This window comes from Musca domestica, unplaced genomic scaffold (assembly GCF_030504385.1).
Source record: "Musca domestica strain aabys unplaced genomic scaffold, Musca_domestica.polishedcontigs.V.1.1 13, whole genome shotgun sequence".
Classification (NCBI taxonomy): domain Eukaryota; kingdom Metazoa; phylum Arthropoda; class Insecta; order Diptera; family Muscidae; genus Musca; species Musca domestica.
Window position 1 is genome coordinate 12,948,287 of NW_026712172.1, and position 22,413 is coordinate 12,970,699.

The following is a 22,413-nucleotide window of genomic DNA, read 5'->3' on the forward strand; positions in this document are numbered from 1 at the left end:
TCTTCGGATAAGGTTTTCAGTATTGTTTTGTAGGCGCAAAGAATTCTAATTTCTTAGTCTTGATGTATCGCAAATGGAGGGATGGTCCCATGTACAACAAACCCACACGTATCGATGGCAAAGTGGTACTGATAACCGGTTGTAATACCGGCATTGGTAAAGAAACTGCTTTGGAACTGGCCAAACGTGGAGGTCACATTTATATGGCTTGTCGAAATTATGAGAAATGTGAAGAGGCTCGAAAAGAAATCATTGAACTCAGTGGCAACAGAAATGTCTTTAATCGAACTTTAGATTTGTCATCTTTGCAATCGGTAAGAGATTTTGTGGAGAAATTCAACGAAGAAGTCCAGCGCCTGGATATTTTAATAAACAATGCCGGTATTATGTCCACACCCCTGGGATATACCATCGATGGCTATGAACAACAATTGGCTGTTAATCATTTGGGTCCCTTTTTGCTAACCAATCTTTTGTTGGACAAATTAAAAGCCTCAGCCCCCAGCCGCATAGTTGTGGTCAGTTCTTTAACCCATCGTGTGGGAAAAATCAAGCAACATGATTTGAACAGCAAAAAGAGCTATGGAAAATTTGAAGCCTATGCCCAAAGTAAATTGGCAAATGTCTTGTTCACTCGCCACTTGGCTAAACGATTGCGCGGAACTGGTGTCACAATTAATTGTCTACACCCGGGATCAATTCACACCGAAATTGGACGTAATGATCCGCTTATGGATAAAATGATTTCCACAGTTGGAAAATTTGTATTGCGCAGCGTAAAAGGTGGCGCCCAAACTACGATTTTTGCTGCCATTGATCCCGCCATAGAAAGCGACAGTGGTGAATATTATCACAACATGAAACGGGGAAAACTAGCCAAGTTGGCCAAAGATGAAAAGTTGGCCGAATGGCTGTGGAAGGAGAGCGAGCTGATGGTAGGATTAAAATAAAGAATTAAAAATATAAAAATTTGTTTTAAATTTAATAACTGTTTTGGTCGATAAAATTATTTTCGGGATTGAGAGCAAACAATTTTTATTTGTTGTTTATTCCAGTACTTATTTTGAATAGAAGATCTGGTTAAAATCAGGGATCCACTCCTACTTTTTATACCTTACACCACATAGTGGTAAGGGTAATATGTCTTTGTGTATTTGTTTGTAACAGGAAGAAGGAAGCTAGATAGACCCATAGTTAATTTTGAGGATCTTCTTAGAACCTCTTTCTGTCTCGATTTATGCATGTCAGTCCGTCCGCCAGTCCATGTATTTTTGTGAACAAAATGCAGGTCGCATTTGTTATCCAATTGAGATGACGTTTGCCAAACAACATTTGCTTGGTCCAAGGACGAACTCTATTGAAATTGGTGAGAATCGGTTCAAATTTTGATATAGCTTCCATATAAAGGGTGAGATGAAAAAACTGCAATCAACTGCAGACTGCTGTCATTTCTAAGCCAATCCGACAGCGGTTAAAATTATTCCAGTGACAGCTCATTAAATTGTTTACAAGCGTAAAAAAGCATTTTGGTGAGAAATATCCCCAAAAAAAGTTATTCGTGATGGAATTCAAGCGTGATAGTGTGATTTCTTTTTATTTGGCTGGAAAACCACAAGTGGCTATCGTTAGAGCACTCAAGCATTTAAATGTGAATAAATCTTTTGTGTCTCGTACCATCGCTCGTTACCGTCAGCAGAAATGGTTCGAAAAGTAAAGAAGCGACGGCCGAAAAATGGCTCGTGAGCTGAACATATCGCAATATTCCATTCAGCAAATATTGAAAAATTAGCTCGGGGTAAAGTCATTGAAATTTCAAAAAGTGCAAGAACTTACACCGCAACGGAAAGAAAATAGACTCAAAAGAGATAAAGAGTTGCTTTGCTTGGCCGAAAAAGATCGTGTACTTACCAAAGAGGTCAGCTAAAAATGTGCACCTTCGGTTTGCACCAGAACTCAAGCGCCGGCCATGCTGATGGTGTGGGCCGCCATAACAGCCGATGGTCGCTCTCCGCTCGTATTAATCGACCGTGGCATCAGCATAAATGCCGAATATTATCGCGAAATGCCGCAGACCTTGGACATTGCAACAGGACTCAGCACGCGCCACCCAAGAATGGTTACACCAAAATCTCCGGATACCAATCCGTTGGACTATTGTGTCTGGAGTATTTTGGAAAGCAAGGTGGACAAGCGCTTCACCGGGAATGGGCCAAAATACCGCAGAGCAACATTCGGGCAGCGTGTGACTGCTATTTTCGACATTTTTTGCTTTCATTCACTAAAATTTAAACAAAAATGTAAAAAAATAATGGCGTTTGAATTTGTTGCAGTTTTTTTATCTCACCCTCACATGCGTCCTTCACATGCGTAATATGCACTCCACAACAATAATCTTTTTAACCCGATTTCGTATACAGCCCAGAAGAAAAAGTTTAACATTTTGTCAACATCCGATTCATTTTATTTTTGTGCACTAAATGACTAATATCAGCCAAAATGGACTGAATTGTGGCACTTCCGACGGAATTCAGCCTAAAAGAAAGTGCTTCAAATTTTGATGAATACCCGTTCAGACATACCTTTAGATCCCATATATATGTTTCATCCCATTTGGTGTTAAAGTCCCACAATGATATTTGATACCGGGCATCAGATACGGCTCGAAAATGCCTCTGCCAAATTTTATCCAAATGGTTTCAGATTTTTATACGGCTTTTATATACATCTTCATCCGATTTTACGGTTATTGACCACCATATATGTAATATCAGCTTAATTTGAAAAGATTTTTTTATATTCAACCGAACCAAACTCGGTCCAGTATATCTATTGCTCCAATAAATATTTGTATACCCTACAACACTGTGTGTTGGGGGTATTATAAGTTTAATTGAGCTAAAAATTATGTAACACCTCGACATAAGAAACTATATATGAGTTGAGTTGAGTCGATCTAGCTATGTATGTCCGTCCGTCCATCTGTCAATATTAATTTATAATCACTCTACAGGTCGCAATTATGGCCCGATCCTCACGATATTCAAAAAAGTGCAGGGCAAATAGTACGTTTATATATATGAGGGTTAACCCACTGAATTTGGATTTAAATTGTCATACCCATTACTTTTACTTCAAATAAATCCTCTCAAAGTAGGTTAACCCTACAAAAAGTTCTAACGTAAACATGACATAAGGGTCAAAATAGAAGCCTATTGTTTTTGGAGGTGATCGCAAACCACCATAAATTTATGTAAATAAGCGCTTTATGTATTCCCACCTTTAGTTATTCCGCTTATAAGTCAAGAACCGCTTGACTGATTTTCACAATTCTCGTCAATTCGGAATGGTCTCTTGCCAGAAAAGGATAAAATCTAAGAAAAATCGCGAAAAATATGTCAATAGAAAAGAGAATATTTTTGTTGCTATATTTCAATTTTTGTCATAGTTTTTATTATGGTACAATAAGGAGGTAGAACAGCTTTGTAAAACTTCAGAAATACAGCCCTGAGGCTATGCCCGCATCCTGTCAAAATTAATCAAAGTTATAGGCAACAAGTTATTTTCATTTATTTGATATTTTTCGTTCATTTCTAATTTTTCGTTCTGGATGTTCTCTCAAAAATTTGATCCTATGTGTTCAATCTTTCAGTTCCATGGCAAAACTAGTTAATATTATTAATGCGCCCCTGCAATCTAAGTTTCTTTTAATCATTGTTTTGAAAACATTTTGTTTTTATTTTTCAAAACAACAAATACATACACAAAATTGGCAGAAGTCGGGCACACTTAGAAAAAAATTGTAATCAGCTGCGAGCTCAACCTTACCTTTTTATTGTACCATGGTTTTTATCGCATGCGTTTTATTTTATTTAATTTTTTGTTATTACTTACACTTTTAAATTGCACATTTTCTAAAGTTTTTCTACACCCCGCAACACTAATTGTTGAGGGTATTATAGAAAGGTCGCAATTATTGTCCGATCCTAACGAAATTTTACATTGGGGTAGAGTTAGGCTCAAAATTAAAGCCTACTACTATGGAGATGTAACTTTAGAGGTTCACATGGACCAAAAAATGAAAATTTTCCTTTTAGTATCGTAAATAAGCTATATAGGTCTACGTGTTGGTATAGACCCCATACAACGATACCTTCCTATATTCCGTGTTTTGATGATTTTTGACATTACCCACCGGAATTGTTTCAAATTTCGTATTGGCAGTTCGTAACGGATACTACAGCCTGTGACAGAAAATTAACGTTACTGTTATTACAGAGCTGTTTTATTAGACGAAAATTGTGCTTCTAGAACCCTGTACATCGAAATTATCGATCTTTTAGAACTCTTCACATAATTGACTTTTTTGTTTTGATTATTCCTTTATCACACATTTGCCCTTTGTAGACTGATTCTACTTTGTAATTTTAACTCCTCCGTGGCCTCCGTGGGTGTCGGTTCAAGCTTTCTTCTCTTCTTAAGTGAATAAATATTAGAAAATTAAATTCATAAAATCTTGTGGTAGTGCAAATCAGCAGAGTACCAACGGAATAAAGCAAAAAAGGATGATATTTTCCTGAATGAGTAACAATTAGAAGCATAAAACAAATAGGAAGCTTCTATATAAGCAAAAAAGTGAACATACATATACACAAGAAATTTGTGGATACCAGTGTTTTCTATGAAAATAGGTAAAGGTATTCGTTGCGAAAAATGTGTGGAGGTAATGCTCCCCAGTTCCGCTTTTATGAATCCTTCAGTTTTACAACAATTATATGATTTATATAGAAATAATCCGGGCATCTTTGTACAAGATTAAGTTTAGCCTAAACCACAGAGGCACTCCCTCAAATATGTTTAATCGATGAACGTCCGCCCACGACCTCCGAACGATGCAGTGTATTATCCCTGGACGCTTCATTGTTTTTAACTTTTCAGCCAACTTTATTTGACTTAAATGTTGCTGTTAACAATACAACATACACAGCTTTTTTTCGAAAAAAGAATATATTTTGGGAAAGGGAATCTATCCTACTCCTTTTTTAAAATTTTATTAAATGAAGACAAAAAATGTCGGAAATAGCGTCACATTTTAGTATAATTTTAGATTTGTTTGAATTTGTCACTTTGAATGGTCACCATTCAAACGACCAATGAAACCGTCACACGCTACCCGAATGTTGCTCTGTGGTATTTTGGCCCATTCTCGGCGAAGCGCTTGCTTGAGGTGATCGACACTTTGGTATTTTGTAGTGCCAACCTTGCTTTTCAAAATACTCCAGACACAATAGTCCAACGGATTGGTATCCGGAGATTTTGGTGGCCATCGTGCGCTGAAAATGGAACCTCATTTTGTAACCATTCTTGGGTGGCGCGTGCTGAGTCCTGTTGGAACGTCCAAGGTCTGGGGCCAAAATGTTTGTGTGCCCAAGGCTTTAATACACCCTCCAGAATATTTATTCTGATGCCACGGTCGATTAATACGAGCGGAGAGCGACCATTGGCTATTATGGCGGCCCACATCATTACCATGACCGGCGCTTGAGTTCTGGTGGCCAACTGAAGGTGCAAATTTTTAATCACACTATCACGCTTGAATTCCATCACGAATAATTTTTTTTCTGGCAAATTCTCGCCAAAATGCTTTTGTACGCTTGTAAACAACATAATGAGCTGTCACTGGAATAATTTTAACAGCTGTCGGATGAGTGGCTTAAAAATGACAGCAGTCTGAAGTTGGTTGCAGTTTTTTCATCTCACCCTGTATTAAAGATTTCAATATTTTACCCCAATATTAGGAAATCCCTTGAAGATATAACATCTTCAATCCACTAATGTTTTGCTTATGTATTTCAGATCTGGCTGCTATTCTGTATCTTTAGTTTATGGTAATCGAGTAAAGGATTTCAGAAATAACCTATTAATTACAGCACAGAGCTGCCTAAAACCTTAACAAAGTGTCGAACAGTGAAAAGAACAAATCCAAAATAAAATCAAAAGTCTATGAACCCAAGTTGATGCTAAGGGCCATTTTAGGGTCGGATACGACCAACGACTCGCAGGAGGAACAGTCCCAGAGTATGTATTTTTACATAAGCCTTGGTATATTCACTTCATTTCTAATTTACTTTTCACTTTTCCCTACAGCTGCTTCCTCCTCCCACAGTAGCCGTCATTACAGTGGCGGTTCGAGCTGCCGCTCAATATCTTCAAGTGCGGTCTTGAGTGGTTACACCCCATCTGCATCAATATCCAATAACGATTACGGTACACCAGCAACCGTAGCACCATCCACTGGTCCCACACAGTGTGTAGCATGCGAAGCTGATAAACAACACCAATTACAACAGGCTCATCATTCACATCATTCGTCGGAGGGAGAGCGTAAAAGTCGCCGCAGCAGAATGTCACACTCTAGTTCAAGTTCAATGCGAGGCACCTCATCGCGTGGCTGTACATCGCACAATTCCAAGTCTGTGTCTCCGGGTAGTTACAGTTGTAATGCTTTAAATGTTGATTTCAGCACATACACAGCCACCCATCAGTGGTCCAAAATGTTGGAGTGTGCCGAATTTGTGGGTGCCAAGTAGGTGTTTTAAAATCATTTAAATTCTAAATGTTTGTAACTGATAATATTTCACATTTTCCTTCCTTTTTTAAGGCGATCGAAGCACACCGTTGTGGCCTACAAAGATGCCATGTATGTCTTTGGCGGTGACAACGGCAAAACCATGCTCAATGATTTGATACGATTTGGTGTTAAGGATAAGTCATGGGGACGGGCTTGTGCCACAGGTACACCACCCGCTCCACGTTATCATCATTCGGCTGTCGTCTATGGCAACTCAATGTTCATATTTGGTGGTTATACTGGCGATATTCACAGCAATTCAAATCTCACAAATAAAAATGATCTCTTTGAATATGAATTTCAACGCGCCATGTGGGTTGAATGGAAATTTTCGGGAAAGTAGGTATATGCAAAGGGTCAATGCAAAAGGCCAGCATGTTCAAGATGATTCTTTGACAAATTATAGAATGCCTGTACCACGTTCGGCTCATGGTGCTGCAGTGTATGATGATAAAATGTGGATATATGCCGGATATGATGGTAATGCACGTTTAAATGATATGTGGACTTTAAATTTAACCGTAAGTAAATATGTTGAGATTTTTGAAATTTACTTCAGAAATTACAGCAGAATATACACAACTCGTAATGACAATTGTCCAGGAAAATTGGAAGATTTTCTGAGATTTTGATTTTGATTATTAAGTATAATAATTATATAACGGGTTTGCCAGAGCTTTTGGCTTGGGCTGTTGTTTTAGAGATTCTCGGACAGGACGTGTTTTTAGTGTTGAGTTTGTAAAGAAAGTTGATTTGTACTTGTTAAACATGCCTCAGGACACAAAAACTGAAGTTATCTTTTACATTCTAATAGGGAGAGAACCATCAATGGGAAGAAGTTGAACAAAAAGGAGACTGCCCACCTACATGCTGCAATTTTCCCGTGGCCGTAGCCCGTGACTGCATGTATGTCTTTTCCGGGCAAAGTGGCATGCAGATCACAAATTCCCTGTTCGAATTTAATTTCAAAACGTTAACGTAAGTATTTCGGTCAATTTTATTTGCCACGAGTTTTATTAACACTTTCCCCCCCTTACAGTTGGCGTCGTATTGGCAACGAAAGTGTTTTGCGTGGTGTTAGCTCTCAGCCTCCATCAAGACGTTATGGTCATACAATGGTTCATCACGATCGTTTTCTCTATGTATTTGGCGGCTCCGCTGACTCCACATTACCAAATGATTTGCATTACTACGATTTAGATACTCAAGTGTGGTCCATTATTCAACCAGAACCAAATTCTGATATACCTTCGGGTCGAGTATTCCACGCTAGTGCCGTAATAAGCGATGCCATGTATATTTTTGGTGGCACTGTCGATAATAGTGTACGACGTGGCGATACTTATCGTTTTCAATTCTCCAGTTATCCCAAATGCACGCTGCGCGATGATTATGGGAAATTTTTCAACGAAAAACAATTTTGTGATATTCAGTTTATACTAGGACCAGAAGAGGTGAAGATTATGGCTCACATAGCATTTGTAGCAGCCAGATCTAAATATTTGAGAACAAAGATATTGGCAGCCCGCGATGCTAGGCAACAGCAAATGGAAAAAGTCTTTGGTACAGGTTGCATAGAGGTACGGCCATGCTCGTCCTCGTCTAATCAAGGACCACTCTTGGAAGTACGTTTGCCCAATGCCAATCCAGAGGCATTTGAAATTATATTAAATTACATTTACACGGATCGTATAGATCTCAAGGAGTCGTATAACAAAAATATTATTATACTCATAACGGATATCTACCAACTGGCTGGATTATTTCTAATGCCGCGTTTAGCTCATGGCTGTATACAGTATTTGGATTATAAGATAAATAAACAAAATGTTCTGGAGGCCCTGTACAATGCGGACAAGAAGAAGTGAGTTCATTAAATAAATGTTATATTTATTGAAATTAACAATCAACTATTTTTTTGTAGAATACAAATAGTCAAGGATCATTGCATGCAGTTTCTGGTCAAGGAAGAAAACTTTACCGATGTTGTTATGTCCAATGAATTTAGTGATTTGGACAAGCCTTTGCTGGTGGAAATTATACGCAAAAAATTAAGTCCAGGCAAACTAGTTGTGGCCGATTCTAATTTAGATAAGAACGTGGGTATGTAGACTTACCCCTTGTAGTTCGTGTTAATATATTATTGTTTTTAATTTATGATTTAATTTATTTGCCAAGGTACCACATTGGAAAGTGATATGGCCGTATTTTTGGAATCAACTGGCAAAGAATTTTGCGATATTAATCTGGTATTAGATGGTCAGGTAATAATGGCCCACAAATCTATACTTTCGGCTAGGACACAATATTTCCAGGCAATGTTTAGGTCTTTTATGCCACCAGATAGTACAGTTAATGTAAGTAGAAATGTTAAAGGATACCATTATTGTAATAAGGACATGGAATAACATAATTTTTTTCAGATTTCTATTGGTGACATATTACCATCGGTCGAAGCGTTCCAATCCCTATTACGTTACATATATTATGGCGAAACAAAATTACCACCCCAAGATGCACTCTATCTATTCCAAGCACCACATTTTTATGGTTTATCCAATAATCGTTTACATTCGTTTTGCAAATATTCCCTTGAACACAATATAACCTATGAGAATGTCCTCCAAACCTTGGAGGCATCAGATTACACGAAAATTTTCGATATTAAAGAGCATGCTCTCAAATTGATTGTTAAGGATTTTGCCCGGGTGGCGCGGCTACCGAAAATCGCATGTCTCTCGCGTGAACTACTGTTGGAAATCATACGAGCGGTGGCCGACTCACATGGTGAATTCCTAACACGTATTAGTATTAATACAGATATCTGAAAATTGGTGTTATTACAGCCTGCTTTGCGTTTTCTATTGGCCTGGCTGCAAAGAGCGGGCAACAGCAACCACAAATCTGCATGACACCGTAAAAATTGCAGTAGCAGTAGTGCAACAAGGAAAAATAGTAATGTAGAAAAAAAATATTTTCTTGAATGTTGTTGTTTTAACTTCATTGCCCAACAACAAGGAAGAACAATTTATGTGTATTTTTTTTATTCATTTATATGTCTGTTTGTTTCTTCATTTTCAATATTGTGGTTTGGTATACTGCTGGTCCTAGTATATTACTATCCCAAAAATTGTTCCTTCCAAACTTTCCCTCTGAATACAAAGCATGTTTTATGTGTAACAAGTATCCTCTTATGTTTAGTTAAATATGTACGTTATAACTGATAATTTTATTTTATATTTAATATGAAATAGAATGAAAGCGTACAAAAAAAAAGAATTAAAATAAATATAAATAGCTATGATTATTCAAAATGTAAAGAAAGTTGCCTAATATTTTATTGGGAATTACTTAGAAATGTATATGCAAACGCTTTAAGCCAATTTGGATGATACAGATTCTGCTCCATCTTGAAGTTATTTCAAAACGGTTTGGGGAAATGAAGATGTTCATTAATTTCAACTTCAAGAGCTCTTGCACTGGACAAAACCTACAAATACAGGGTGAGATGAAAGAACTGCAACCAACTTTAGACTGCTGTCATTTCTAAGACACTCGTCCGACAGCTGTTAAAATTATTCCAGTGTCCAGCAGTAAACAAAATGATCGTGTTTACTTGCCAAAGAGGTAAGCTGAAAATGTGCACCTTCGGTTGGCCACCAGAACTCAAGCGCCAGCCATGATGATGGGCCGCCATAACAGCCGATGGCCGCTCTCCGTTCCTATTAGTCGAACGGGGCATCAGAATAAATGCCGAATATTATCGCGAAAATATTCTGGAGGGTGTATTTCGGTGAAGCCTTGGGCACGCAGACCTTGGACATTCCAACAGGACTCTGCACCATCGCTCATGGCACTCAGCACGCAGCACCCATGAAAGGTTACAAAATAAGATTCCTCGCTTCATTTCCAGCGCACAATGGCCACCAAAATCTCCGAATATCAATCCGATGGACTATTGTGTCTGGAGCATTTTGGAAAACAAACTTGGCACTAAAAAATACCAAAGTGTCGATTACCTCAAGCAAGTGCTTCGCCGGGAGTGGGCCAAAATTCCGCAGAGCAACATTCGGGCAGCGTGTGACGGTTTCATTGGCCGTTTGAAGGCCATAATTGGTGCCAAAGGTGACTCCTTCGAACAAATCTAAACTTATTTTAAAACTTGATGCTATTCCGACATTTTTGCTTTCCTTCAATTCTTGCAGTTTTTTATCTCACCCTGTATATGTTACATCCCCCAATGAAATGCTTGACCAATTGAACGAAAAATTAAATCGATTTATATTTACCACACTGGTTCGAATACACTTACCTGATCGCAAGTAAAAATTGTATAATGGGACCTTGTTCTCAAATCTGTTGCCCTTTTGAAATGCGGTGTAGGACACAACAAACTTGTTATCTTTCAGAGAAATATATATTTTATAAATCCATAACTCAAATATTTCAATTGTACAATTTAATACAAAAAATGGAATTCTAAAATTATCATAGTCTTAACTCTCTAGTTAATAGGATGGCACATTATTGCCCATATTTTAAATGCAATACTATCGGAAGTGTTTATTATTAATTGAGACTTTGATGCTATATCAATCCTCCATTCCATCTTGTGATTTGTTCATTTTTCCCGTTTCCAGTCGCAATACCTGCACCGACTGTTCTAAACACTTGATTTGTTCATTCAGAGCTTCTTGCTGTGAACGCAATGTCAAATTATACGGTCTTATCATTTGTGCTGCCTCCTGAATATCATCCAAACACTCAAGTAAATCCATTATTTTACTATGCGCATCGCCATAGTCATCTGAGGTATTTGGATCAATACATTCTTCGAATTCACATAGCTGTTTATATATGCTGCCAACACGATTATTAATACTTTCCACCTGGAAGAGAAGATAGTTTATTGCCAACATATAGATCAATTAAAATAAAATAAAAAAAATATTTGTTGGAGCAATAGAATGTGAAAAAATCTATTCAATTTGGGGCTGATATTACATACATATATGGTGAGCAACAACCCTAAGATGAGATGAAGATGTATATCGAAGCTAGATAAAATCTGAACCGATCTCGAGCAGTATCTGAACCCCGGTATCATTGTTGTGGAGTGCATTTAAAATATGCGAGGGACTTTAAGACTTTTCTGCTAAGATTTGTATTGAATTGGATTTTCTTAAAATTTAAGTCTGTTGTGTACGTGGGCAGTTCTTCTGTTTGGAACGTCATTTTTAACTGTTCACTGGAGTTGGAGGTATGTTTGTTTACAGTAAGAATTATGGGCTAACATGTTTTGATGGATATCAGCTAAACAGAATTATAATTTGTCTGGGACTAATACACTTCTTCAGCCTCAAAAGGAAACTAGTCTGAAACTAAGATCTATGGAATACGATGCTTTACAAAAACAATTTTAGTGGACATTACTTACCAGTTTTAAATGTTCCTCATTCAAGGAGTCTTTAAGGGAACTCATTTTCAAACAATACACCCTCCTGTTAAATGTGCCGCAACTGCTACTTTCCAAAATTCTAATTTCTCCTATGGCATGGTGACAAAATCAAAAGCGTTCCAAATACTGTGAATAAGGTGGACAGAAGCAAACGACCGATAAAGCATGATAAATACTTTGTTTACGAAAGTGTAGAAAGCAAAACGACTAACTGCAATTTTCTGTGCTTACGAATAGTGCAAAGAGGAAGACGCCAGCTGGCAGAAGCTCTGTTCCTTCACGTGCAAAAATATTCAATATTTTATTTTTAATATGATAACGAAAGTTCAAAGCCAAATTTAGCTGTGGGCATGGCACAATTACAGAATGTAGAACAAAGCTACCTTCTCAATACAATGCTGCTCCTATTTTGTCAAAACATGTACACTGTCTGTATATGTGGGTGTGCATTGTTTTGAATAAAAATGAAAATAATTTGAAATTATTTCAAATATAGATGCAAACATGGTACAATGAAGAGAAGGTAGGTCAACTTTGAAAAAATTGCAAATATAGAGGTCTACCTGTTTGGCTTGTAATGTCAGAATTAGTATCAAAGCAATAAAAAATTAAACAGCTTGTTGCATTTATTTTGAATAAATAATTGAAAACCGCGAAAACTGAATGAAAGGTCAACACTTCTTTTCAAAACCACTTTCTATATATCTTTAAAGGATTATTTCACTACAAAAACTCTAGATTTTGTCGATGCATACGATGAAATAAACATTTTGAAAACATCCGAATTTGAATGTTTTCTGAACAATTTTTTGTTATTGAAAAGAAAACACATACATAAACAAATAAAGATGACATATTAAGCCAAGAAAATAAAAAAATTGAAAACATATGGTATCATAGCCCTACCTTGATGTCATTGTACCATGGATGCAAATGCACAATTAACACTCTATTTTTGGTGAAATTTAGTGAAAAGCCCAATATTTCATTCATGTTTTGTGAGTTTTTTCAATATCTATGTAAGGAAAAAAAATGTTCAATTTTTGTAGTGAAATAAATCTTTAGAGATATTTAGAACAAGATTTTAAAAAGATAGTATGACTTTTCATTTAAATTTCGCGTTTTTTAATTATTTATTCAAAATCAATACAACAAGTTGCATTTGTTTTGATAGTGATTCTGACATTAAAATCCTTGCAGGTAAAACTCATTAAGTGCAACCTTTTCAAATTAGCCTACCTTGGGTTCATTGTACCATGGATTGTAGTATCAGTTGTAGTACCCATTAAGATCTTTCAATATGAAATTTGAAAAAAATCCGATCTACAATATCGCTAAAATCATCGAAATACTGAATAATTAGAGGTACCGTTATATGGGGAATTCAAGCGTGATTTCTTTATAATTGGCTGGAAAAGCAAAAGTGGCTATTGTTGGAGCACTCTAGCATTTAAATGTGAATAAATCTTTTGTGTCTCATACCATCGCTCGTTACCGTGATAACCGTGATACTGGGGGCATAGCCCGACGTCAAAGAAGTGGACGGAAGCAAAAAGAAACAGGAACACCAACAGAAATGGTTTGAAAAGCAAAAAAGCGACTTGATCGAAACCCGCGTCACAGTGGCCGAAAAATGACTCGTGAGCTGAACATATCGCAATATTCGGTAAATATTGAAAAATGAGCTCGATGTAAAGCCAAAAAGTGCAAGAACTTACACCGAAACAGAAAGAAAATAAACCCAAAAGAGCTAAAGAGTTGCTTCTCTTGGCCGAAATGGTGAACTGCCGAATTTGGTTTTCACAGATGGGAAAGTATTCGTTGTCCAGCAGTTTGTAAACAAACAAAATGATCGTGTTTACTTACCAAAGAGGTCAGCTGAAAATGTGAACCAGAACTCTAGCGCCGGCTATGGTGATGGTGTGAGCCGCCATAACAGCCCCCTCGTATTAATCGACCATGAATGATATCAGAATAAATGCCGAATATTATCGCGAAAATATTATGGAGGGTGTACTAAAGCATTGGGCACTCAAACATTTTGGCCGCAGACCTTGGACATTCCAACAGGACTCTGCACCATCGAACTCATCATGCGCCACCCAAGTATGGTTACTAAATAAGGTTCATCGCTCCATTTCAAGCGCACAATGGCAACCAAAATCTCAGAATACCAATCCGTTGGACTATTGTGTCTGGAGCATTTTGGAAAACAAGCTTGGCACTAAAAAAGCAAGCACTTCGCTAGGAATGGGCCAAAATACCGCAGAGCATTATTCGGGCAGCGTGTGACTGTTTCATTGGCCGTTTGAAGGCCATAATTCCCGCCAAAGGTGACCAATTCGAAAAAATCTGAACTTATTCCAAAATTTGATGTTATTTCCGACATTTTTGCTTTCATTCAATAAAATTAAAAAAAAAAATGTAAAAATTATAGCGTTTGACTTTGTTGCAGTTTTTTTATCTCATCCTGTACTTTATTGGGTCTGACATGAGTATTTCGCGGAGTTACAAACGGAATGACAAATTTAATATACCTTCTATAGTTTGGTGGAGGGTAAAAAAATAGTTATGGAATTAATTTTAAAAGTTATTTGAGAACTATGACTTCCGATATAAAAAAGGGTTACTCAGACCGATGACATTACCTTGATAAATGCACCAGTTACGCACTCAAGCATTTTGGTAAATATCTTAATTAGCAAATAAAAACCTAATGCCATATTTACGTTAGAACTTTTTGTAGGGTTAACCTTCTTTGAGAGGATTTATTTGAAGTAAAAGTAATGGATATGACAATTTAAATCCAAATCCAGTGGGATAATCCTCATATATATAAACGTACTATAAGATTGAAAAAATGGGACTTTTTAATTTTTGCCTACGGAATTTAGCAAAAGTTTTTTATATTTTTCACAGAAAGGAACAGAGCTATTGATCGACTGAGTCAGCCACTGTTTCCATTTGGCTATCAACGCTGAATGTCCAGTTCTTCTTCTTCTTCAATCAGTTGTGTTAACGCGCGTGCTTTCATTCATTTAAAATTGTTAAATTGAAGGTATTTTCAAGTTTGTGACGATTTTATTCTAGATTTTAAATCTTTGGCTTATTTATTCGATTTTTTTTTTGAATCGTAACCATAATAGTTGGAATTGTGAATGGATATATTCTTAAAATTGTAAAGTTAGTTCCCCATAAAGTAGTTGTAAGCTATCAATGCAAAGTACCCTTCGTTTAAAGTTTAAAGAAAACCTCCCTTCAGTTTAAAATTTTGATGGATTCTCCCACATCGTTAAACTGGGGTTATTATTGTCTAATCAGAATAATCAGATTATTTAGCGACTATTCGAAAACTGTTGGAGTTTATGCAACAATTAATTCTTGGCCTTCTACAAATCTGTGTGTTCCAACAACTGAGGACGCTATAATTTTGTGCTACGTTAATCTTGATTTGTTTCTTCTTTTTTTTTCCAGATTATTATACAGAAGCAAGTTATAGATAAGTGCCTTAAAAATGCACTATTTAACGGCATTACGAGCCGGTGTTGAACCAACAGTAAGATAAAATAAATATAATATTATTACAATATTAAATCTTTTTTGATTCCAGATTGTAGCTCGCGATTTTATACAAGAATTCGTGTTTAGTTATATCAGTTCTGGCGAAATTTCTTTAGAACTGATATGTAATTTTATTAATGATACTCTACTAGCTATTGGCATACCAGGACAAATAACACCTGAGCAGATAGACTATGGTCCCAATAGTTATCAGTGGCCTACCGAAGTTTTGCAAATCTATAGTTTTCACTGCAATAATTTTGAATTCGCCTCTGTGGAAATGTTTTTATTGGCCATTTGCAAAGAAACTCACGAACAAACTGAGCAATTTTTGAATAAAGTCGATTGTGATGATGGCGACGAGCTCAGTGATTTGGAAACACCTATAGAATTACTAACACAATTGATGGGAGGTTGGCGCAGTGCTTATAAACAATTGTTAATGGGGAACAATTGGGGAACAGCACAAAAGTTCAAAGAACCATTGGCCAGAATAAGTAAGTAAATAGATATACCTACCCATGGTACAATGAATTCAAGGTAGGGCAGAACTACCATATGATTTAAATTTTTTTATTTTTCTGGCTTAATATGTCAACTTCATTTGCTTATGTGTGTGTCTTCTTTTCAATATTACAAAATTGTTCAGAAAATATTCAAATTCGGGTGTTTTCAAAATGCTTATTGCAACGAAAGCATCGACAAAATCTACAGTTTTTGTCGCGAAATAAACCATAAGAGATATATAGAACATGCTATTGAAAAGAAATTTTGACCATTCATTCAGTTTTCGCGATTTTAAAGTATTTATTCAAAATCAATGCAACAAGTTGTTTGCTTTTTTATTGTTTTGATAGTAATTCTGACATTACAAGCCAAACAGGTAGACCTCTATACTTGCAATTTTTTCAAAGTTGACCTACCTTCTCTTCATTGTACCATGTACCTACCCATAATTGATGACATGATTTGAAATATTTTGATATTTTTTTTGGTAGATGTTTGCTTATTGGAGGGTATGCACAAACTACGAATGTCATATCGCAGTGCATTAAGCATATTGGATAGGATTTGTAAAATCCTATTTGATAGTGCTTTACAAGGACTTTGGTATGAAGTTGAGAATATATACCCCTACTAGTTTAGCTGTCATTTTAATAAAATTGTGTCATTTTCTCTCTAATGATATTTTATACTCCTTAACATTTCAGTTATAAGCAATCCAGTGGTCCCATAATCGATCGTATACTTATACTTATTTCTAAAGACTTGGAAATATTTAAGGATTCCTTAGCGGATTTCTTCTATGAAATATTATCATTGGAGGTACATGAGTGCTTTTACTTGTCTTTAAAACATCTACCAACATATATTAACAGTACACGCCAGGTATTCTGAAAATGTATCATGGATTAAATATTATGCTGGAAGAAAATGAAGATCATCGCCTGAAAATTTTAACTGACATTCTTATAGAACGAAAATTTTTGGATGTATATTATACTACGTTGAGACAAGAAGGTACGGATGTAGCAAAAATGCAACTGGAAACATTGAAATTTTTGAAAATCCTACAAAGGTACGTTTTTTGAGATACAGGAATTAAAGAATTTTTCGATTAAAATTGTTATTTATTTATTTTTCTGTAGTAAACTCATAACATTGGACTGCTTTTCACGAGATTTCATGGAAGCAATATTAAATTTGGTTTTACAAAATAAAAAGAAGATTTCCCATGTGGCTTGTTCTTTATATGTGGCCATGATGAAACGTAAAATGACTGATGATTTTATATTCAAGCATATCCTCAAATTTTTTATGAAGTATATGGTAAATATAAAAAAAAAAAATCAAGAAAAATAGATTTTAAAATCCGATATTTACAGACCTCAAGATATCAATTGATGGATTATGTAAAGCATTTCTATAATAATTTTGAGTATTTCCAATGTGTTCATAACTTTTTTAATATCATTGTGAACGTGAAAAATGCCGATGACCTACGTTTACTTAGCTCTCATGTGGTTTTGTTAATTATTGAAATGAATTTTGAAACAAATGGTATGTTGTGCAATATAAAAGGCTTCTGTAAGGAACCCGCCAGCCCATGAATATGAATATAAAGCCTCCAATATGTAGATGAATCTGTTCAAAAAGAGACTAAAATCTTTTATTAATTTTAAACATTTTTCTTTCATTTTTTTAGAATCGCCCACAATTGAATTAGAACCCATTGTACAAATAATACCTGAAATATTTGAGAAAATCGATCTTGAAAAATGTTATGGAATTTTACTTGGAATTTTTAATTATATTGACATGCAAATGCTTCAAGGAGAGGTTCTATATATTAATTTTAGTTATTCAATTCTAAAACATATTTATCTTTTAGACCTTGGATCACATCACCTACTATGCAGAGCATATATTTAAGAACCTTGATAAACATTACGAGTATGCCTTGCTTATGAATGTTTTTAGTGTTTTTCACAAATGTTTGATTGTAACACAAGAATGGCAACATTTGGAATTGATTAGTGATGAATTGATGTTCAAATACTATGGCATGATACGAAAACTGGAAATGAAACAAGACAAAAAACGTAGAGTAAGTTATGATTTCACCAAATAATTATTCATTCCCAAAAAAAATTATTTTCAAAGAAACTCCCATTTGATTTTTACGCCAATTTTCTGGAGATTTTAAAACGTATAAATATAATTATTAAAACTCGTTATGAGACGTTTGATAATCTCGAAGATGTGATACGCAGTTTGCAGGAAAATGTATTGGACAGTAATCGTAAAGAATTCCAAGAAAAGAATATTGGTAAGCGCCGTGTGGAAACAAACAGTACGAACTTATAAAGCAATGTTTTTAATTTTTAGATATATTTGCCATTGAAATATGTGTATCCAGTCTAATTCATGAAGCCAAAAAGGAATCGCCCACAAGCATTTTAGATTCCATTTGTTTTGGAAAAGCTCAAGATATATCAAAATATTTGATAAATTGCTTGAAAAACATAAACGAACCAACCAAGCTACCAGCCTTTCGTTTGAAAGCTGTAAGTTAAATCTATGGATACTGCATTAATTATTTTCATTATTCATTTGTTTTTATTCTTTAGTACTTTTGCAGTCTTCTTAATCTGTATTGCCATTTTCCCATTACTCTCACAACCAATTTCTATTGTTATTTGGCTGAAATTTTATCAGGGCTCCACGGTTTATCCAAACATGATTACAGCCAATTATCTGACGATGATCATCCGTATCTGGCATTTGAATATCATCGCATAATGTTTGAACATTTTGCTGAACTACACAAATATCAACATATCGAAGTAAAATCCCACATAGTATGGAAACTTTGTATACATTATGGCGAGGTAAGATTTGAAATGAACGTTTTTATACCCTCCACCATAGTATGAAGAGTAAATTAAGTTTATCATTCCGTTTGTAACACCTCGAAATATACGTTTTAGGCCCCACAAAGTATATATATTCTTGGTCAGCATAAAATTCTATGTGGATTTCTCGAAGTCCGTCCATCTGCCCGTCTGTGGAAATGACTCTAGTTTGCCAACGAAGTGAAGTAGATTGATAAAATTTTACTCAAATGTATATTATATCTGCAGAACTTTTGGTATTGAAAATGGGCCATGTAGGTCCACGTTTTGGTATAGCCCCCATATAACGGTACCTCCCGATATTCGGTATTTTGATGATTTTATTTATTATTCGCCGGAATTGTTTCAAATTTGATATTTGAAGTTCGTAATGGATACTACAGCATATGACAGGAGATTGTCTGTACCTCCCGATATTCGGTATTTTGATGATTTTAGCCGCATTATTTACCGCAATTGTTTCAAATTTGATATTTGAAGTTCGTAAGGAATACTGCAGCCTAAGACAAAAAATTGTCTGTACAGGTCCCTGTCTTCATATAGCCCCTATATAACGGCACCTCCCGATATTTGGTATTTTGATGATTTTAGCGGCATTATTTACCGCAATTGTTTCAAATTTGGTATTTGAAGTTCGTAATAGATACTACAGCCTATGACAGAAAAGTGTCGATGCAGGTCCACATTTTGGTATAGCCCCCATAAAATAGTACATCCCTGTATTATGATTTTAGCTGCATTATTAACCGATTTTTTTTATTCAAGTTTCGCATTTGAATATTGTAATAAGTGACAAAAGTTACGTACCCTAAAAACCCTAATATAACAGCTACATTCCTAATATAACAGCTACATTCCGTATTTTTAAGATTTAAACAGAATTTTTAACGTATTTTTTTTTTTTTGTTTTTGAGAATTGCCAAATTCTTTCCAAATTGAGGAGGGCGAACTTATAGCTTTTTTACTTGTTTTTTTTTTTTTTTTTTTTTTTTAATTATATCCTATAGATGCACAAAACTCTTGCACACTTTGCTAGCATTTGTAAGTGGTGGACAATCTATGATATAATAAAACTATGTCATGATACAAATTCGGAGATTCTGGTATGCTTTTTCCGGTATTCATTTCGCAAATGCATTATCAAATAAACTTCTCACTAAATACTATTTAGAAAAGTACCTCCTTTGCAAAGTATCCAATGGATTATATTTGAATTTCTGCTTTTACAGCAAATTTCATATGATAAAGCTAAGCTCACTCATCCCGTAAAGATAAATAGAAATTCTTTCCTGTTCATTGACTAGTTTTATTTTTGAACAACGCATTTTGTACATCATTCAATAAAAAAAATATTACATTTTATGTAGCATACTTTTGGGGTTACCATTTAATCATCTCTCCTCCTCTTTGTAGCCACACAATAAATTTAACGAAGAACTGAAAGGATTATTAAAAATACTGGCCACAAGTAGAATGAATGTCTATACGCATATTATTGCTGTAATTGTTTATAATCTTTATAAGCAACAACCACCAATGAACAACAATACAATATTGGTAAGTCAACAACAATAACAAAAACATTTTTGGAACAATGATCAAAAAAGTCTAAGTGATGCAATTTTAGATTAAGACAATCTCAGCAGTGGTATTTTTACATCATTAAAAATCACGTTTTTTAGACTCTTCTGTGAAACTTGGATTTGTTTCTTTGTTCTAAAACAAAGAAGCTTTAAAAATTTTTCCATGATAGAAATTTTTTTTATTTCTTTATTGCAGTTACTTTTAAAAAAGCATATGCACCTAATTACCAATGAATTACAAGAAAATTCGCCAAATAATATTAAACTAAGTATTACTCTGTTACTAACCGAAATGATTGAAAAATCTCTAAACGTTCTAAAATTGAGCAATCGACATAATCGTTTAGAGGCTCTAAAACATTTGGATGTTTTTCTCGAGGGCATGGATTTAAGAGAATTACAGGCCGAGCAGTTAATGTAAGTCTACAAAATCATTAGCATCGCCCATTTATACTAATTTTCCATTTATAGTTTAGAGCAGCTGGATGCAATTAGAAAACATTTATTAACAACCGGGGAAATACAAACACTGCAACATTGCCAAAATTTTATAAGCAATTTGTAAATTGCATGTGTTTTTTTGTTTATGCGACGAGTGATGCTAAGGCAAGCAGATGTCTTTCTTGAATTGTTTATTTTTTTTTTTTTTTTTTTGTGGCCTCATTGAATTTATTATTGTATGACAGTTACCAGTCACCCATCACCTTGTTTAAGCATACTGTATTATACATACGTCAGAATTTGTTGTTTGTTTTGATTTATGTCTATTAACACCCCAAACTGAACCTGCCCCGCACAAACAGATACCCGTACTAACTCATAACTTCCTATGTTGACACAGTAATTGAATTGGAAGAGGAGAAGACAAGCCTTTAATACCGTTTGTATTATTAAAATAAAATTTCAGCAATTTTATTTATCTAAACAAGATAATAAGATAATTCATTTTGTGAAAATTTTAAATTATCTCTTGCTCTCTTCTAACGGGCTGTCGTCATAAGATTTATTCTACTTTTTATTGTTATTATTAGTATTGTTAGTTATGTTTGTACAATTGAAATAAAACTGTACACTTTTTGTTTTCTTATCATAATTTTGAATTTATTTTCTTCGTAATCTTGGGGAAATGTGTTACTTGGAATATTTTGTGTTTAGGGGTTGAGATACAAGATTTGCTACACGTGAATTTTTTTACAATACAGGGTGAGACTGAGAAAAACTGCAACAAAGTAAAACATCATAATTTTTACATCTTTTATTTAAATGTTTTTGAATGAAAGCAAAAATTGTCGGAAATAGCATCAAATTTTAGAATAAGTTTGGATTTGTCCAAAGTGGTCAACTTTGACACGAATTATGGCCTTTAAACGGTCAATGAAACCGTCATACGCTGCCCGAATGTTGCTCTGCGGTATTTTGGCCCATTCCCGGCGAAACGCTTGCTTGAGGTGATCGACACTTTGGTATTTTTTAGTGCCAACCTTGCTTTCCAAAATATTCCAGACAAAATTGTCCAACGGATTGGTATCCGGAGATTTTGTTGACCATTGAGCGCTGGAAATGAAGCGAGGAACCTCATTTGGTAACCAATCTTGGGTGCTGAATGCAATGCTGCAAGGGCGTTGGAATGTCCAAGGTCTGTGGCCAAAATGTTTGCGAGCCCAAGGATTTAATACACCCTCCCGAATATTTTCGCTGGAAATGAAGCGAGGAACCTCATTTTGCAATTAAGCTTGGGTGGCGCGTGCTGAGTCCAGTTGGAATGCT

At 35.3% G+C, this 22,413-nt stretch overlaps 4 protein-coding genes across 4 annotated transcripts; 3 read left to right on the plus strand and 1 right to left on the minus strand.

The window, feature by feature from the left end:
• On the plus strand, positions 1-1,013 carry LOC101901161 (retinol dehydrogenase 13-like). Its single transcript, XM_059118461.1, has one exon. It carries the CDS (start codon positions 63-65, stop codon positions 948-950), a length of 888 nt encoding a protein of 295 aa, XP_058974444.1. The 5' UTR covers positions 1-62; the 3' UTR covers positions 951-1,013.
• Positions 1,014-4,485: 3,472 nt separating this feature from the next.
• On the plus strand, positions 4,486-9,780 carry LOC101901332 (leucine-zipper-like transcriptional regulator 1 homolog). Its single transcript, XM_059118629.1, has 11 exons — positions 4,486-4,688; positions 5,854-6,075; positions 6,145-6,583; positions 6,659-6,967; positions 7,035-7,149; positions 7,443-7,606; positions 7,668-8,492; positions 8,553-8,731; positions 8,807-8,985; positions 9,052-9,415; positions 9,475-9,780. The coding sequence occupies exons 2-11, from the start codon at positions 6,015-6,017 to the stop codon at positions 9,546-9,548; spliced, it is 2,709 nt and encodes a 902-aa protein (XP_058974612.1). The 5' UTR covers positions 4,486-4,688; positions 5,854-6,014; the 3' UTR covers positions 9,549-9,780.
• A 1,296-nt stretch (positions 9,781-11,076) lies between these two features.
• LOC101900989 (uncharacterized) lies at positions 11,077-12,222 on the minus strand. The gene is made up of 2 exons (XM_005191091.4): positions 12,066-12,222; positions 11,077-11,517 (listed from the first exon to the last, which is right to left on the minus strand). The coding sequence occupies exons 1-2, from the start codon at positions 12,108-12,110 to the stop codon at positions 11,221-11,223; spliced, it is 342 nt and encodes a 113-aa protein (XP_005191148.2). The 5' UTR covers positions 12,111-12,222; the 3' UTR covers positions 11,077-11,220.
• A 3,349-nt stretch (positions 12,223-15,571) lies between these two features.
• On the plus strand, positions 15,572-21,774 carry LOC105262422 (uncharacterized). Its single transcript, XM_020039470.2, has 15 exons — positions 15,572-15,642; positions 15,697-16,144; positions 16,646-16,757; positions 16,859-16,973; positions 17,027-17,226; positions 17,297-17,477; positions 17,534-17,708; positions 17,854-17,987; positions 18,040-18,255; positions 18,312-18,477; positions 18,537-18,715; positions 18,779-19,039; positions 20,477-20,620; positions 20,843-21,063; positions 21,118-21,774. The coding sequence occupies exons 1-15, from the start codon at positions 15,601-15,603 to the stop codon at positions 21,209-21,211; spliced, it is 2,688 nt and encodes an 895-aa protein (XP_019895029.2). The 5' UTR covers positions 15,572-15,600; the 3' UTR covers positions 21,212-21,774.
• The last annotated feature ends 639 nt before the right edge of the window (positions 21,775-22,413 follow it).

Excerpts from the sequence above, each read along its gene's own strand:
- LOC101900989 (XM_005191091.4), bottom strand. The coding sequence starts at position 12,110 with ATGAGTTCCCTTAAAGACTCCTTGAATGAGGAACATTTAAAACTG. Across the intron at positions 11,518-12,065 it reads ATGAGGAACATTTAAAACTG|GTGGAAAGTATTAATAATCG; the intron begins GTAAGTAATGTC and ends CTTCTCTTCCAG.
- LOC101901332 (XM_059118629.1), top strand. The coding sequence starts at position 6,015 with ATGCTAAGGGCCATTTTAGGGTCGGATACGACCAACGACTCGCAGGAG. Across the intron at positions 8,732-8,806 it reads TAATTTAGATAAGAACGTGG|GTACCACATTGGAAAGTGAT; the intron begins GTATGTAGACTT and ends TTATTTGCCAAG. Across the intron at positions 9,416-9,474 it reads AGCGGTGGCCGACTCACATG|CCTGCTTTGCGTTTTCTATT; the intron begins GTGAATTCCTAA and ends GTGTTATTACAG.
- LOC105262422 (XM_020039470.2), top strand. The coding sequence starts at position 15,601 with ATGCACTATTTAACGGCATTACGAGCCGGTGTTGAACCAACA. Across the intron at positions 17,227-17,296 it reads TTTTTGAAAATCCTACAAAG|TAAACTCATAACATTGGACT; the intron begins GTACGTTTTTTG and ends ATTTTTCTGTAG. Across the intron at positions 17,988-18,039 it reads TGCAAATGCTTCAAGGAGAG|ACCTTGGATCACATCACCTA; the intron begins GTTCTATATATT and ends TTTATCTTTTAG.
- LOC101901161 (XM_059118461.1), top strand. The coding sequence starts at position 63 with ATGTATCGCAAATGGAGGGATGGTCCCATGTACAACAAACCCACACGT.